This window comes from Giraffa tippelskirchi, chromosome 7, assembly GCF_054371585.1.
Source record: "Giraffa tippelskirchi isolate mGirTip1 chromosome 7, T2T-mGirTip1v1.2.pri, whole genome shotgun sequence".
Classification (NCBI taxonomy): Eukaryota; Metazoa; Chordata; class Mammalia; order Artiodactyla; family Giraffidae; genus Giraffa; species Giraffa tippelskirchi.
This window is the reverse complement of record NC_137281.1, coordinates 10,821,225-10,836,073: the sequence shown is the minus strand read 5'-3', so window position 1 is coordinate 10,836,073 and position 14,849 is coordinate 10,821,225. Positions and strand designations below refer to the sequence as shown.

General features: G+C 39.3%; 1 protein-coding gene and 1 long non-coding RNA gene across 6 annotated transcripts in view; one reads left to right on the top strand and one right to left on the bottom strand.

Moving 5' to 3' along the window:
• Positions 1–2,315: 2,315 nt before the first annotated feature.
• On the top strand, positions 2,316–13,083 carry LOC145515470 (uncharacterized). Its single transcript, XR_014060897.1, has 2 exons — positions 2,316–2,662; positions 8,459–13,083. It is a non-coding gene; the product is annotated as an uncharacterized LOC145515470 (long non-coding RNA).
• Positions 9,394–14,849, bottom strand: part of ZNF112 (zinc finger protein 112) — a 22,536-nt gene continuing 17,080 nt past the window's right edge. For 4 of the 5 annotated variants that reach the window (XM_081515824.1, XM_081515825.1, XM_081515823.1 and 1 more), the window contains one exon: positions 9,394–13,082. In XM_081515824.1, the coding sequence (XP_081371950.1) occupies positions 10,594–13,082 (2,489 nt within the window). In that variant the 3' untranslated portion in view covers positions 9,394–10,593. The remainder of the gene's footprint in view (positions 13,083–14,849) is intronic. The other variant, XM_081515827.1, reaches the window with a different exon arrangement.

Here is a 14,849-nt window from a genome sequence, read left to right as displayed (position 1 = left end):
AGGCTGTATATTGTCACCCTGCTTATTTAACTTATATGCAGAGTACATCATGAGAAACGCTGGGCTGGAAGAAACACAAGCTGGAATCAAGATTGCCGGGAGAAATATCAATAACATCAGATATGCGGATGACACCACCCTTATGGCAGAAAGTGAAGAAGAACTAAAGAGCCTCTTGATGAAAGTGAAAGAGGAGAGTGAAAAAGTTGGCTTAAAGCTCAACGTTCAGAAAACTAAGATCATGGCATCTGGTCCCATCACTTCATGGCAAATAGATGGGGAAACAGTGGAAACAGTGTCAGACTTTATTTTTTGGGCTCCAAAATCACTGCTGATGGTGATTGCAGCAATGAAATTAAAAGACGCTTACTCCTTGGAAGAAAGGTTATGGCCAACCTAGATAGCATATTTAAAAGCAGAGACATTACTTTGCCAACAAAAGTCCATCTAGTCAAGGCTATGGTTTTTCCAGTGGTCATGTATGGATGTGAGAGTTGGACGGTGAAGAAAGCTGAGTGCCAAAGAATTGATGCTTTTGAACTGTGGTGTTGGAGAAGACTTTTGAGAGTCCCTTGGACTGCAAGGAGATCCAATAAATCCATCCTAAAAGAGATCAACCCTGGGTGTTCATTGGAAGGACTGATGTTGAAGCTGAAACTCCAATAATTTGGCCACCTCATGTGAAGAGTTGACTCATTGGAAAAGATCCTAATGCTGGGTAGGATTGGGGGCAGGAGGAGAAGGGGACGACAGAGGATGAGATGGTTGGATGGCATCACCGACTTGATGGACATGGGTTTGGGTGGACTCCGGGAGTTGGTGATGGACAGGAAGGCCTGGCATGCTGCAATTCATGGGGTCACAAAGAGTAGGACACGACTAAGCGACTGAACTGAACTGAACTGGAGAGTGGCTACAAGGTAGTGCTTACTGTCATGAAGCCCTTGGGTGTTATGAATAAGTGGGTTCAATTTGGATGAATTCCATGCCACTGACTGAGCCCAGTTTTCCCTTTTATCACTCCTCCCTCTTTTTTCAGGTAACTATACTAATAAGCTATTGTCAAGAAAATACCTTGTATAGGAGAGAAAAGTGAAGCTTGAACTATGGAAAGAAAACAAAAATCATTAAAGAATGGGAGTGATGTGTGAGTTAAAAAATGGAGATCTTGGAAGAGGATTGGGCTGAACTGCACTGGAAAATTTAAGGAACACAAGATCTCAGTCTTACCTCAACTGGATTGCCTTCTTTGTTCCATGTGTACCTGGATGCGTCTGAAACTCTTACCAGTGTCAGCTGGTGTTGACTGTTGATTCAGAAGTATTCAGTTCAGTTCAGACGCTGTCATGCCGACTCTTTGGGACCCCATCGACTGCAGCATGCCAGGCTTCCCTGTCCATCACTGACTCCCTGAGCTTGCTCAAACACATGTCCATTGAGTTGGTGATGCCATCCAACATCAGAAGTACTAAGAAATCACAAAAAGGCAAATGTTCATCAGGTCATAGTGCAGAAGTATTTAAAACTTCCAGCATTTCCTTAGTCTTAATTTCTCACCTTAAAAGTGAATGAAAGCTACACTGGCAAGGAATGAAAGCTATACTGGAGCAGGTTGCCATTTCCTACTCTAGGGGGTCTTCCTCACCCAGGGATCAAACCGTGTCTCTTGGCATCCCCTGCATTTGCAAGCAGATTCTTTACCACTAGTGCCACCTAGGAAACCCGTAACTGGTAATGCTTTTTTGGCTGTGCCAGTGTCTTAGTTGTAGTATGAGGGATCTTTCATTGCAGCACATGGGCTTCTCTCTAGTTGTGGCCTGTGGGCTTCAGAGCCCATGGGTTCAGTAGTTGTGGCAGGCAGGCTTAGTTGCCATGCAGCATGTGAGATCTTAGTACCTCGACCAGGGATCGACTCTGTGTTTTCTACCTTGGAAGGCAGATTCTTAACCAGTGGTGGTCAGCGAAGTCCCTGCTTTTTTCTTTCTTAATTTCAGTTTTCAATAGTTCAAGTATGGTGATTTTATGTTTTGTTTTGTTTTTTGTCCATGACCCAAGGCAGGCAGGATGTGGGATCTTAGTTCTCCACCCAAGTTTTGAACCCAAGCCCCCTGCAGTGGAAGCAAGGAGTCTTAACTACTGTACCACCAGGAAAGTCCTGATTTTGTATATTTTTGTATATTTGTATATTGACCTGTGACTTTGCTAAACTCACTACTTCTACTAGTTTTTCTGTTGATTCTTTGGACTTTTCTACATAGAGAATCTTGCCTTCTGCAATTAGAGAGTTTTGTATCTCCCTTTTCTATCTGTATATCTTTTCTTTTTCTTACTTTAGTGCACTGGCTTTTAGCTCCTATATGATGCTGACATGGGTGGTGAGAGTAGAAATATTTCACTTCTTTCCAAACTTTGGGTGAAAGCTTCAATCAGTTCAGTTCTGTCACTCAGTCGTGTTCAACTCTTTGTGACCCCATGGACTGCAGCACGCTAGGATTCCCTGTCCATCACCAACTCCCAGAGCTTGCTCAAAACTCACGTCCATCGAGTCCGTGATGCCATCCAACCATCTCATCCTCTGTCATCCCCTTCTCCTCCTGCTCTCAATCTTTCCCAGCATCAGGGTCTTTTCTAAAGAGTCAGTTCTTCGCATCAGATGGCCAAAGTATTGGAGCTTCAGCATCCGTCCTTCCAATGAATATTCAGGACTAATTTTCTTTAGGACTGACTGGTTTGATCTCCTTGCAGTCCAAGGGACTCTCAAGAGTCTTTTCCAACACCACAGTTCAGAAGGATCAATTCTTTGGTGCGCTTTATGATCATAAAGCTTTCTTTATGGTCCAGCTCTCACATCCATACATGACTACTGGGAAAATCATAGCTTTGACTAGATGGACCTTTGTTGGAAAAGTAATGTCTCTGCTTTTTAATATATTGTCTAGGTTGGCCATAGCTTTTCTTCTGAGGAAGCATCTTTTAATTTCATGGCTGGAGTCACCATCTGCAGTGATTTTGGAGCCCAAGAAAATAAAGTCTGTCACTGTTTCCATTGTTTCTCCATCTATTTGCCATGAAATGATGGGACAAGATGCCATGATCCTAGTTTTTTGAATGTTGAGTGTTAAGCCAGTTTCGTCACTTTTTTTAAGCCACTTATTTCACTGAAAGCTTCAATCATTCACCATTAAAAACAATGCAATCCAGGGACTTCCATGACTGTTCAATGGCTAAGACTTCTCATGTCCAATGCAAGAGGCTCAGGTTCAATCCCTGGTCAGGGAACTAGATCCCACATGCATGCCACAACTAAGAGTACACACATAGCAACAAAGATCCTGTGTGCCATAGCTAAGACCCAGCCCAGCCAAATACCTATTTTTAAAATGATGTTGTCCAATGTTGTAAATCAACTATACTATGAAAAAAGACAAAAAATTGATGTTATCAGTGTTTTGCCAACATCCTTTATTAATTCAATGAAGTTTCCCTTATATTCTTAGTTTTTTCTTTTTCTTCTGAGTCATGAATGGATGTTTAAATGCTTTTCCTACATCTCGTTTTCTGTGGATAAAATGAACTAGACAGACTAATTTCTATATACTGAAACAATCTGCATTTCCAGAAGCTATACCACTTTGTCACGATGCATTATTCTTTTTTATTAATTGCTGAACATGATAATATCTTGTTGAGGATTCTGTGTCTATGTTCATGAAGGATACTAGTCAATCATTTTCCATTCTTATAATGTGACTGTTGGATTCTTATCAGTGTAACCCTAGTTTCACCGTAAAATCACTTAGAAATATTTCACTTCTAATTTTTTTGAAGATTTTTGGGTAGAATTAGTGTCATTTTTTTCCTTGTATGTTGGCTAAAATTTGCTAGTAAAGCCATCTGCCCCTAGGTTGTCTTTGTTAGAAGGTTTTTAATCTGTAAATTCAACTTCTTTAGGCAATAAAGGACTATTCCTGTTTGTCCACTTCTTGTGTGTCCATAAGTAATTTGTGTCTTTCAAGGATCCTGTACATTTTGTTTAAACTGTCAAATTTTGGGGAACAAAACAGATTCCTAATATTCATGGAGACCTCAACACTGACAAACCATGCAGTGGGTGGACGCTCTGGGACTGATGCTCCTGGTGGGAGGCAACAGGTATCACTAGCTTAACATAGTTTAATTCCATCTGGGTTAGAGAATGTATAATTTTACTTTTTTTAAAATGTGGCATGTCTTGTTTTATGGCCCAGCATAGAATTTATCTTGGTGAATGTTCCAAATGCACTTGAAAGGAACACGTGTTTGATCACTGTTGGATGAAGTGTCCTCTAACTGGTAATTAAGTCAAGCTGGGTAGTAAGTAGTGCTGCTCAAGTTCTCTGTATCTTTACTGATGTTCTCTCATTTTGTTTCTATCCATTACTAAGATAACTACTGAGGTCTCCAACTATACTGTGGTTTCTTATCAGGTTTTGTTTCATGAATCTTGAAACTCTGTTGTTAGAGGCATACACATTTAGCATTGCACGTCTTCTTGAAGTATCCCTGGTAATATCCTTTGTACCAATTCTTTGTTGATATTAACATAGCTAGTCCAGCTTTGATTAGTTTTAGCACGACATAATTTTTTCCATCTTAGTCTTTTAACCTACTTACCTCTTTATATTTAAAAAGTTTCTTAAACATAGAGCATACAGTTGGGTCTTGTTTTTTCTTTTTTTAATTTAACTGATAGTCTGTTTTAAATGGTGTGTTTAGAGCATTTACATTTAATGTAATTATTGCTTACTAGCATGCTAATTTTTTCCTATTTGTACTATGTATTATTTGTTCCACTTACCTATCTGCTTCGGGATTTGCATTTTATCTCCAGTAGTGGCTTATTAGTTATATGCCACTTAAAGTTTTTTAAAATGGTTGCTTTAGGGTTTATAATATGCATGTATAATTTTTCAGTCTACTTTCTAATAATATCATGCCAATTCATAGTGTACACAGCTACTTCCAATTTCTGTCTTGTTTTGTGGTATTGTTATAGTACATTTTACTTTTATACTATAAACTCACAAAATCTTGCTATTTTTGTCTTAGTGAATCATATTTTCTAGTATTTAGAAATAAGAAAAATTGTATTTACTTCCTTTTTAAGTCTTTTTCAAACTTATTTCTTCTGGTAGAATCAAGTCTAATTCTGGTATGATATTCTTCCAGCCTACAGAAAATTCCTTTTTCACTTCTTGTAGTGTAGATCTGCTAGCAGTATATTCTATATGAATATGCCTTTATTTGGTATACTTCTCTGGAAGATTTTATCAGACTTGGAATATTTGATTCACAGCATTTTGTTTCAGAATGTTAAAGATGTTACTCCACTGTCTTTGGGCTTGCATGGTTTTTGATGAGAACTCTCCTCTTTTCCTCATCTCTGTTCTTTGTATGCATTGTGGCTTTTTTCTGTCAATATTTCCTCTGCATTGTTCATTTTCAATATGAACACTGGCAATAATGCACCTTTTAGGGGTTTGTTTGTTTTTAAATTCTTGTGTATTGTAGAGTTCTTGGATTGGGTAAAGTCTTTTATTATTTAAGAAAAAATTCTCAACTACTATCGCTTATTTTTTTTTCTCATTCTCTCCCTCCTTTCCCCCTGGGTTTCCAATTACACATAAATTAAACCACAGAAAAGTTTTCCCACAGTTCTTGGATATTTTATTATGGTTTCTTCACATTTTTTTTTTGTTTCAGTTTGGATGATTTTGATTGGCCTTTATTCAAGTTCCCTGACATTTTTCTCAACTGTTTTTAGCCTACTTACCTGTCCTTCAAAATCATCCTTTGTTATAACACTTCTTTACTGGCATTTCCCATTAGATTATTTATTAATTTCCACTGAAATTCCCCCATCTGTTCATGTACATTGTCTGCCCCTTTCAATGAAAACATTTAACACATCAACCAGAAATACATAAAATTCTTTATCTGGTATTTCTAAAGTATGGTCATCTCTAAGCGAGGTTCTGATTGGTCTGCTATCTCTTAGCAAAGGGTTGTATGTTCTTTTTTTAAAATCTTGTAATTCTTGATTGAATGCCAGATACCAAACAGTAGCAATTTAAGTAAATAGTATTTTTGCTGGAACTGGGCACACCTGTTTTGCTGGGATGTTAGAGTGGGATGTTGAATCAGTCTCATTGAGAATTGTTGAAATTGGATTCTGTTTTTACAATAGTTATCTTCCATACACTGCTTCAAATTTTTCATTACCTTGTTTTAGGGTGGGTGCTGGAGGATTTTCCTCAGTGTTCCTTGTCCACCTTCAGCTTCTGGCTATCCCTGTGCACCTGTGCCACAGAAGGATTCTCCATCCACATTCTTCTCCTTTTCCCTACATAGCCTGCTATTGGCTTGTCACTAGGAGAAAGCTAGCCTGTTTATGGGGACCAGGGATGTTCTTTATTGAGTTAGTTTAGTCTTACTTTTGAGTGAGGATTGGAGCAATCAGAGACTTTATATGTTTTGGGGAGCTAAGACTACATAACACTAATAATGAGACAAACTCTCTTCTCTAGGCTGTGAACAAAAAAAGCAGGTGATACTGCCTCTTTGTGAGGAAACTGAAGTCCAGAGGAAAGAGAATTAAAGAAGAGGAACATAAAGCCCTTTTGAGTGACCCGGACCCAAGTCTTACCTTACCAGTATCTTTTCACTTAAATGAACTGAGAAACATTTCTGGTTTAAGCAACTCTGTAGGTTAATGAAACTCTGTAGGTTACAGTTTATTAACTTACAACTAAAAGCATCCTGAGTGAAAAAACCACCATGAGCTCTCATGATCTTCCCTTGGAAGTGAGAGTACTAAAGAAACACATTAAAAGCCCTGAATTTCTGATGATACCGTGAAACTTGAACTATCACCTTGGAAGTCAGGTTAAGCCTGTGCCTTGGTCACCTCATTCACCTAACAGGTTGATATCTGACAGAAAAACTATGGAGTACCAATTTATACCATGTCTGAATTGTACCAGGTTGTTTAAGGCTGTATGGGCTTTGAGACCTAAAGAAATTTTATAGGAAGTTAAAGCTGCTGACACCTAATCTATCTGTATCCTCTAGAGACCTCTGAACATTACCTTCAGGAGTTTTATTCTTTAATTTTGGCTGTAATGCCACCTAAAGAAATAAAGCAATCATATTACAAGTTCTTAACTATAAGGGACAACGTCTCAGTACTTTGTTGCTTTGGTAAAATGTTAACTGTGAATTTTAAAAAGTACAAAAAAGACTAAGCTAAAATTCTGCTTGCCACAGAAAACCACTGTATACATGATAGTGAGTAATCTTTCACAGATTATCTATTAAGCATGTATTTGAACATATATGCATACAGACCAAAGGTAACTGGATATTATGAAGGTACAATCTGCATTTTTTACTAAACAAATGCATGAGCTTTCTCTGTCATTTTAGATTGATCCTATACTTCCCATAGCACCATATTATAGGAACATTGAGAAATTTATCTTTATTAATTTGCAGTTTTAATAACTACCCTTATGTACACAGCCTGTTTGAAACCACTTTATCATAAACTATTATTCTATGATTTCCAGATGGGTATGTACACTGACTGGTTCAGAATTGGGAAAGGAGGATGATAGACTATATACTGTCACCCTGCTTATTTAATTTATATGCAGGGTACATAATGCAAAATGCCAGGCTGGATGAATAACAAGCTGGAACAAAGATTTCCAGGAGAAGGATCAGCAACCTCAGATATGTAGATGATACCACTCTAATGGCAGAAAGTGAAGAGGAACTAGAGAGTCTCTTGATGAGGGTGAAAGAAGAGAGTGAAAGAGCTGACTTGAAATCCAACATTAAAAAAACTAAGATCATGGCATCTGGTCCCATCACTTTCTGGAAAATAGGTGGGGAAGCAATGGAAACAGTGAGAGACTTTATTTTCGGGGGCTCCAAAATCACTGCAGATGGTGCTGCAGCCATGAAATTAAAAGACACTTGCTCCTTGGAAGGAAAGCTGTGATACACCTAGACAGCATATTAAAAAGCAGAGACATCATTTTGCTGACAAAGTTCCATCTGGCCAAAGTTATGGTTTTCCCAACAGTCATGTACAGATGTGAGAGCTGGACCATAAAGAAGGCTGTGTGTGTGTGCACACGCTCAGTCATGTCAGACTCTTTGCAGCCCCACAGACTATAGCCCACCAGGCTCCTCTGATCATGGAATTTCCCAGGCAAGAATACTGGAGTGTGTTGCCAAATAAGGCTCGGCACTGAAGAATTGACATTTTCGAATTGCAGTGTTGGAGAAGACTCTTGAGAGTACTTTGGACTGCAAGGAAATCAAACCAGTCAATCCTAAAGGAAATCAACCCTGAATATTCATTGGAAGGACTGTTGCTGAAGCTCCAATACTTTGGCTACCTAATGTCAAGAGTCAACTCATTGGAAAAGATCCTAATGCTGGGAAAAACTGAAGGCAAAGGGAGAAGGGGACAGCAGAGGATGAGATAGTTAGCATCACCAACTCAATGGACATGAATTTGAACAAACTCTGGGAGATAGTGGAGGAAAGAGGAACCTGGCGTCTTGCAGTCTATGGGGTCGCAGAGTCGGACATGACAGCAACTGAACAACAACAAAAATGTACACTTTACATTTTGATACATATTGTACAGCTCTGACAAATTTGTATTTTTCACTTCCTCCAATAAAATGCATTGCTCTTGAAGACATAGATTAACAAGTAAAAGGAAATCTTATCCTAATAATCAATACATTTGAAAAAGTGTCTAGAAAAATTCAATATTTTTCCTTTCCTTACAAAAATAAAACTACCATATGACCCGCCAACCCCACTCCTGGCCATACATCTGGACAAAACTATAATTCAAAGAGATACATGCACTTCCGTGTTCACAGCAGCACTATTCACAACAACCAAAAAATGGAAAACAACCTAAATGTCCATCAACAGATGAATGGATAAAGAAGATGCAGCACATATATATAGTGGAATATTACTCAGCCATAGAAAAGAATGAAATAATGCCATTTGCAACAACATGGATACAAGTAGAAATTATTACACTAAATGAAATGTCAGAAAGAAAAAAACGAATATCATATGATATCACTTACATGTGAAATCTAAAAGATGACACAAATGAACATATCTATGAAACAGAAACAGAATCATGGACATAGAGAACAGACTGGTGGTTGCCAAGGGGTTGCGGGAAGGATGGAGTAGGAGGTTGGGTTAGCAGATATAAGCTTTCATATATAAAATGGATAAGCAACAAGGTCCTACTGGATAGCACAGAGAACTATATTCAATATCCTACGATAAACCACAATGGAAAAGAAATTTTTAAAAGAAAATTTTAATTGATTTACTTTGCTGTACAGTAGTAATTAACACGACACTGTAAATCAACTATACTTCAATTTTTTTCCTTTCTTTGTATGAGTGGGAAAAGTATGGTGATATAAAACTTGACAAAATTAAAGTCATCCAAACTTGTCACGGATCCTGCTAAAGAGGTCTGAATTGAACAAAGGCTATATAGAAACCAGTCAGATCAAAAGGATTTTAATGGAAATATGGAAGCTAGAAAACCAAATGTCGTAATTTTAACATTTATTAAGAAAGTATTTACTGTTAGTAACCATTTCTGACACTTTCCAAATATTATAGTAAAACTGTCTTAACACACAGGGCAGGAGTAAAAATTCAGTTATGTAAAATGCAGCATTCCATTTTTGCCAAGTTAACCAGAAACACTGTTTTATCAGTTTGTATTGTCCTTTTAAAGTGCACATAGGTATACACACGTACACATACACACAGAGCTAAACTTAACCAGATAGTACACTGTAGAGAAAGAACCAAATGCTAAGAAATTCAGCCCATCCCTGCTGATGAGGGACAAATGGGGAGGACCAATCCCAGGGGGGTTAAACCAAATTCATGTCATTCAAGACTGCGATACTGCCCGTGCTCTACATTTCAAATGATGTCTATTTACTTATGTTTATTTATTTGCTTACATTAAGGTGACTTGCAGGATTCCTGCTCCAAATACATTTTAAATGATTTTTTGGGGAAAATTAGCTCAATAAAAATTTCAAACATGACACCTTTACATACTTTTAGTCATTTAGCAAAAAAGTACTGAGCACCTACATTGAGTTGGAGACTTAGCAATGTATGAAACCCCTTCTCTTAATAAGCTTACATTCCAGTGGATGTGAATTTAGGCATGTTCATCATTGTATTAATACTTTCGTTAAAATCCTTACCATACTCATGTCTTTTCTAAGCCCTAGTGCAAGAGCTGATTAAAGTTACTTGCAGTGACTGATATTCAAGTTCCCATGAAATCCCATATGGAACCCCGCTCATTAGATAAGTCTCCGCTGTGTGGTCTCCTGACTACTGTGAATGTTGATGATGAGCAGAAACATTACATCTTCATGAAAGAAATACTTTTTCTACTATGAGAACTTGAGTGAGTGGAAAATTTCAGCTCTTGTTTGAGGACTTAGAACAAAATGGAACACCACATTACAGAACTTCACTTCTGTACGGATTCTCTGATGAAGGATAACGCTTACTATACTCTTCACTTGTATAGAATTTATCACCACTGTGGACTCTTTGATGAATTAGAAGACCTGAACTCCAACGGAAACCCTTACCACATGCGTCACATTTGTAGGGTTTCTCTCCTGTGTGGACTCTCTGATGAGCCTGGAGGTTTGATCTCTGACTGAAGCCCTTTCCACACACTTCACATTTGTATGGTTTTTCCCCAGTGTGGACTCTGTGATGGGCTTGGAGACTTGAAAACCCAGTGAAGCCCTTGCCACACTGTTCACATTTATAGGGCCTCCCTTCTGTGTGGACCCTCTGATGGGCTTGGAGGCGGGAACTTTCACTGAAACCCTTTGTGCACACTGCACATTTGTAGGGTTTCCCTCCGGTGTGGACCCTCCGATGTGCTTCAAGGCGTGAACTCTGACTAAAACCCTTCCCACACATCTCACATTTATACGGCTTCACTCTCGTGTGGACTCTCTGGTGGCCTTGAAGATATGCTCTCTGACTGAAGCCCTTCCCACAAACCTCACAGATGTATGGTCTCTCTCCAGTGTGGACACTCTGATGGCTCTGAAGGTAAGACCTCTGACTGAAGCTCTTACCACACTCATCACACTGGTAGGGTTTCTCTCCTGTGTGGACTCTCTGATGGGCCAGAAGAGTTGAGGCCTTGCTGAAGCCCTTCTCACATTCTCCACATTTATAGGGTTTCTCTCCTGTGTGAACCCTCTGATGAATTTGAAGATTAAAGCTCCAACTGAAGCCCTTCCCACACTCCTCACACTTGAATGGCTTTTCTCCCGTGTGGACCCTTTGGTGGCCTTGAAGGTGTGAACTCCGACTGAAACCCTTCCCACACTCCTCGCACTTGTATGGTTTCTCACCTGTGTGGACTCTCTGATGCCCTTGAAGGTATGAATTACGACTGAAGCCCTTCCCACATGCCTCACATTTGTATGGTTTTTCTCCCGTGTGGACTCTCTGATGGGCTTGAAGGTATGAACTCCGACTGAAACCCTTATCACACTCCTCACACTTATAAGGCTTCTCTCCTGTGTGGACTCTCTGATGAACATTAAGAACGGATCTATGACTGAAGCCTTTACCACATGCACTGCATTTGTATGGCTTCTCGCCAGTATGGACTCTCTGATGATCTTTAAGTTTTGAATTCCAGCTGAAGCCATTCCCACATGCTTTGAAAGGTTTTTCTCCGATGTGAATTTTCTGATGGCCTTGAAGATACGAACTATGGCTGAAGCTGTTACCACATATGTAACATTTATAGGGTTGTTCCCTAGTGTGGACTATCTGAAGGTCTTGAAAATGTGAGGCCAGACTGAAGCCATTGGCCTCAGAATTATAGGGAATCTCTTCCATGTGAACTCTGTGCTGAATGTTCAGATCTGAGTTACAAATGAAACTCTTCTCACACTCCACGTCTGTGTATCGTTTCTCTTCAGTGTGGATTTTCTGATGAGCTTGAAGACAAGAATTCTCATTAAAAACATTCCCATTCTCCTCAGATTCATGGGATTCCTCCTCGATGTAGACCCTAACAATACTACTAAGGTCTAAGCTATGACTGAAGCCTTTCTCATACATGCTGCATCTATCAGACATCTCTCCTCTGGGTATAAGTTCATATGCGTTATGAAAGGAGCACTGATTGACGCTCTCACTGTATTCACATTTAAATGGCTTCTCTTTTGTGTGTCCTTTCTGATGAGACTGCAGATGTGAATTCTCAAAAACACAATGATCTCCTCTACAAACACTCTGATGAATGTGAAGAACTGACCTGTAACTACAGTCCTTTTCACATGAACTGTATGTACGGGGCTTTCCTTCTAAGTCTAATTGCTGATGAACTTCAGAGCTGGAGTCATCGCAGGAGGTTTCTCTGTATTCATTACCAGGATAGGGCTTTTGCCCTGTTTGAATACGATTAAGCAATGAAACCTTCATGACATCTTCTCCACAGTCATGGCAGCTAGAGTTTTTTTCTGTTCTATGTACACCCAGATTATCACCGTGATGTGAGATCCAACTGATACTGTCAGATTTACAGAAATCATTTTCCATGGAAACTTGCTGACATCGACACTGATAATTACGTGACTCTGTAAGGTACATTTTCCTCCAAGAATGGTAGGCTCGCCAAGAGGGAAATTCTTCACTTTTTATGTCATTGGAACTGTCTCCTATGTGAGTCAAGACATAGTTCTCATCTTCAGAAATCTGAATTGGTATTCCTGCCCAAAACTGGCAAGGGGAATCGCCTTGTTTTTGCAACTGAGAAATATTCCCTTGGAAGTTTCTCACGGAACCTTGACGCCCAGTTAACCTGCCTGCACCTTGTTGCCAGGATTGCCAGGTGGAAAGCTCTTTGGGGGAAAAGCAGCTTAATCCCACTTCTTGAATACTTTCCATATTATGTGGACTCTTGGTTCCTATAAGAATAAAGAGATTTTAGACATGTGCGCAATGAATGCTTTTATTCAGAGATTTCAAGATTCTGCACTTAGATCATGACATGAAACTTCAATAAACTGGGAGAAAGTTTGTTTCCACCTCTGACAACACTTAGAATATCGTTTACCTTTGCTACACCAGGAATAGAAGTAGGATCCACAGAATTTAGGCTACGCATATGCATCAAAATCAGGGCTATGCAATGCAACCTGAACATCAAAGATGGTGGCTCTGTTCAAAAGGCCTAGTTAAACCATGCACACATTATCATGGGTTGCCTGGAGATTCCAGGGAAAAAACAGAAGAGGGTAGTCTCAAACTGGAAAGAATATAGTTTCAAGTGGACAAATGTGTTTTGCCCTGATAGTAACTTTTCGTTTTTCTCTGGGACTTGGGCATGGTAATGATTTTTTTTGTTTGTTTTTAAGAAGATTGTGTGTTAAATGCTATGCAGATGAAGGTAAACAAAGACCTTTAATCGATTCTTGAGGTCTTGTATGGCCTATCTCTAATGAGTTCATTTTCACGAGAATAATAAGTTCTCCTATGTCACTGTAAGCCATAATCAGTTTTAACTCCTTTTAAAAGATATTTTGCAATTAGCCAGGGCCATGGGGTAGGTGAAATGTGAAACACTGTGACAGAATTGCACAGGCAAGATGGGAATTTGCTCTATGACTCAAGAAACTCAAACCAGGGCTCTGTAACAACCTAGAGGGGTGGGATGGGAAGGGAGGTGGGAGGGAGGGTCAAGAGGGAAGGAACATAGGTATACCTATGGCTAATTCATGTTTATGTTTGGCAGAAACCAACACAATACTGTAAAGCAAGTATCCTTCAATTAAAAATAAATAAATTTAATTCAAAAAAGAATTGCACAGGCAAGTTTCATGGTCCTTTGAGGCAACTTAACAAGCAAAACTCAATGAACACTGACTTTGTCATTTTGCTGGAAAAGTACTCTAATGTTTAGGGAATCTGAGGCACTGGAAGAGTTGAAGATGGGTGTGTTTGGGTAGAAATGGCTTGTCTGTTAGTTATTAAAGCTCAGGTTATCAGCAGGCAGCATATCATTCACATCCTAGTGAGAAGTATACTTATTCCCAGAGAACAAGTGGTCCAATAGGGCTGAAGCAGTAACACGCACTCTCCTAATACTTGGCAAAACATTAATTCTCTTTCAGTATCCAAGGTGAGGGGAAAAAGGCAGTTAAAGGGGATTTTTTCTCATAACGTGAATATGCCTTCAAATGCAATCATTCTTCCTTAGCTACTTGTGCTTTCCTGTCTCTAAACACTGGAGTGTGTCTCACACAAGGAAGAGCACTTTGCTGTGTGCACTGTCTCATCCTTACTGCCTATAACACGCCTAGTGAACAGCAGTTGCTCAATAAGCATATGATGAATAGATCACAGCTTGAGTCATTCTCAGTCACAGAACTGAAAGGGCATGCGTGTGTAAGTTACTTTTTATGGGAAAGAAGCTGGTGATGGCAATTTTACTGCAGAGCTGAAAGGCTGTAGGAGAGGCAGGGTTACACTCAGTTATCACTTGCCAGTGAGAAAAGCAAAGGTCACAAGAATCTCACGGACTGGGTCTTTTTAATTTTGAAAATAACCTTTGAAATGGTGTAGTTTTTCTCACACAAAATCTTACTCTTAGCCCCACCCTATCCCCAACTTTTAAAGAAAGGGAAAAAATAAAGGGTGACACTGACGACTGTGTGGCAGCAAGCTCTGGGGCA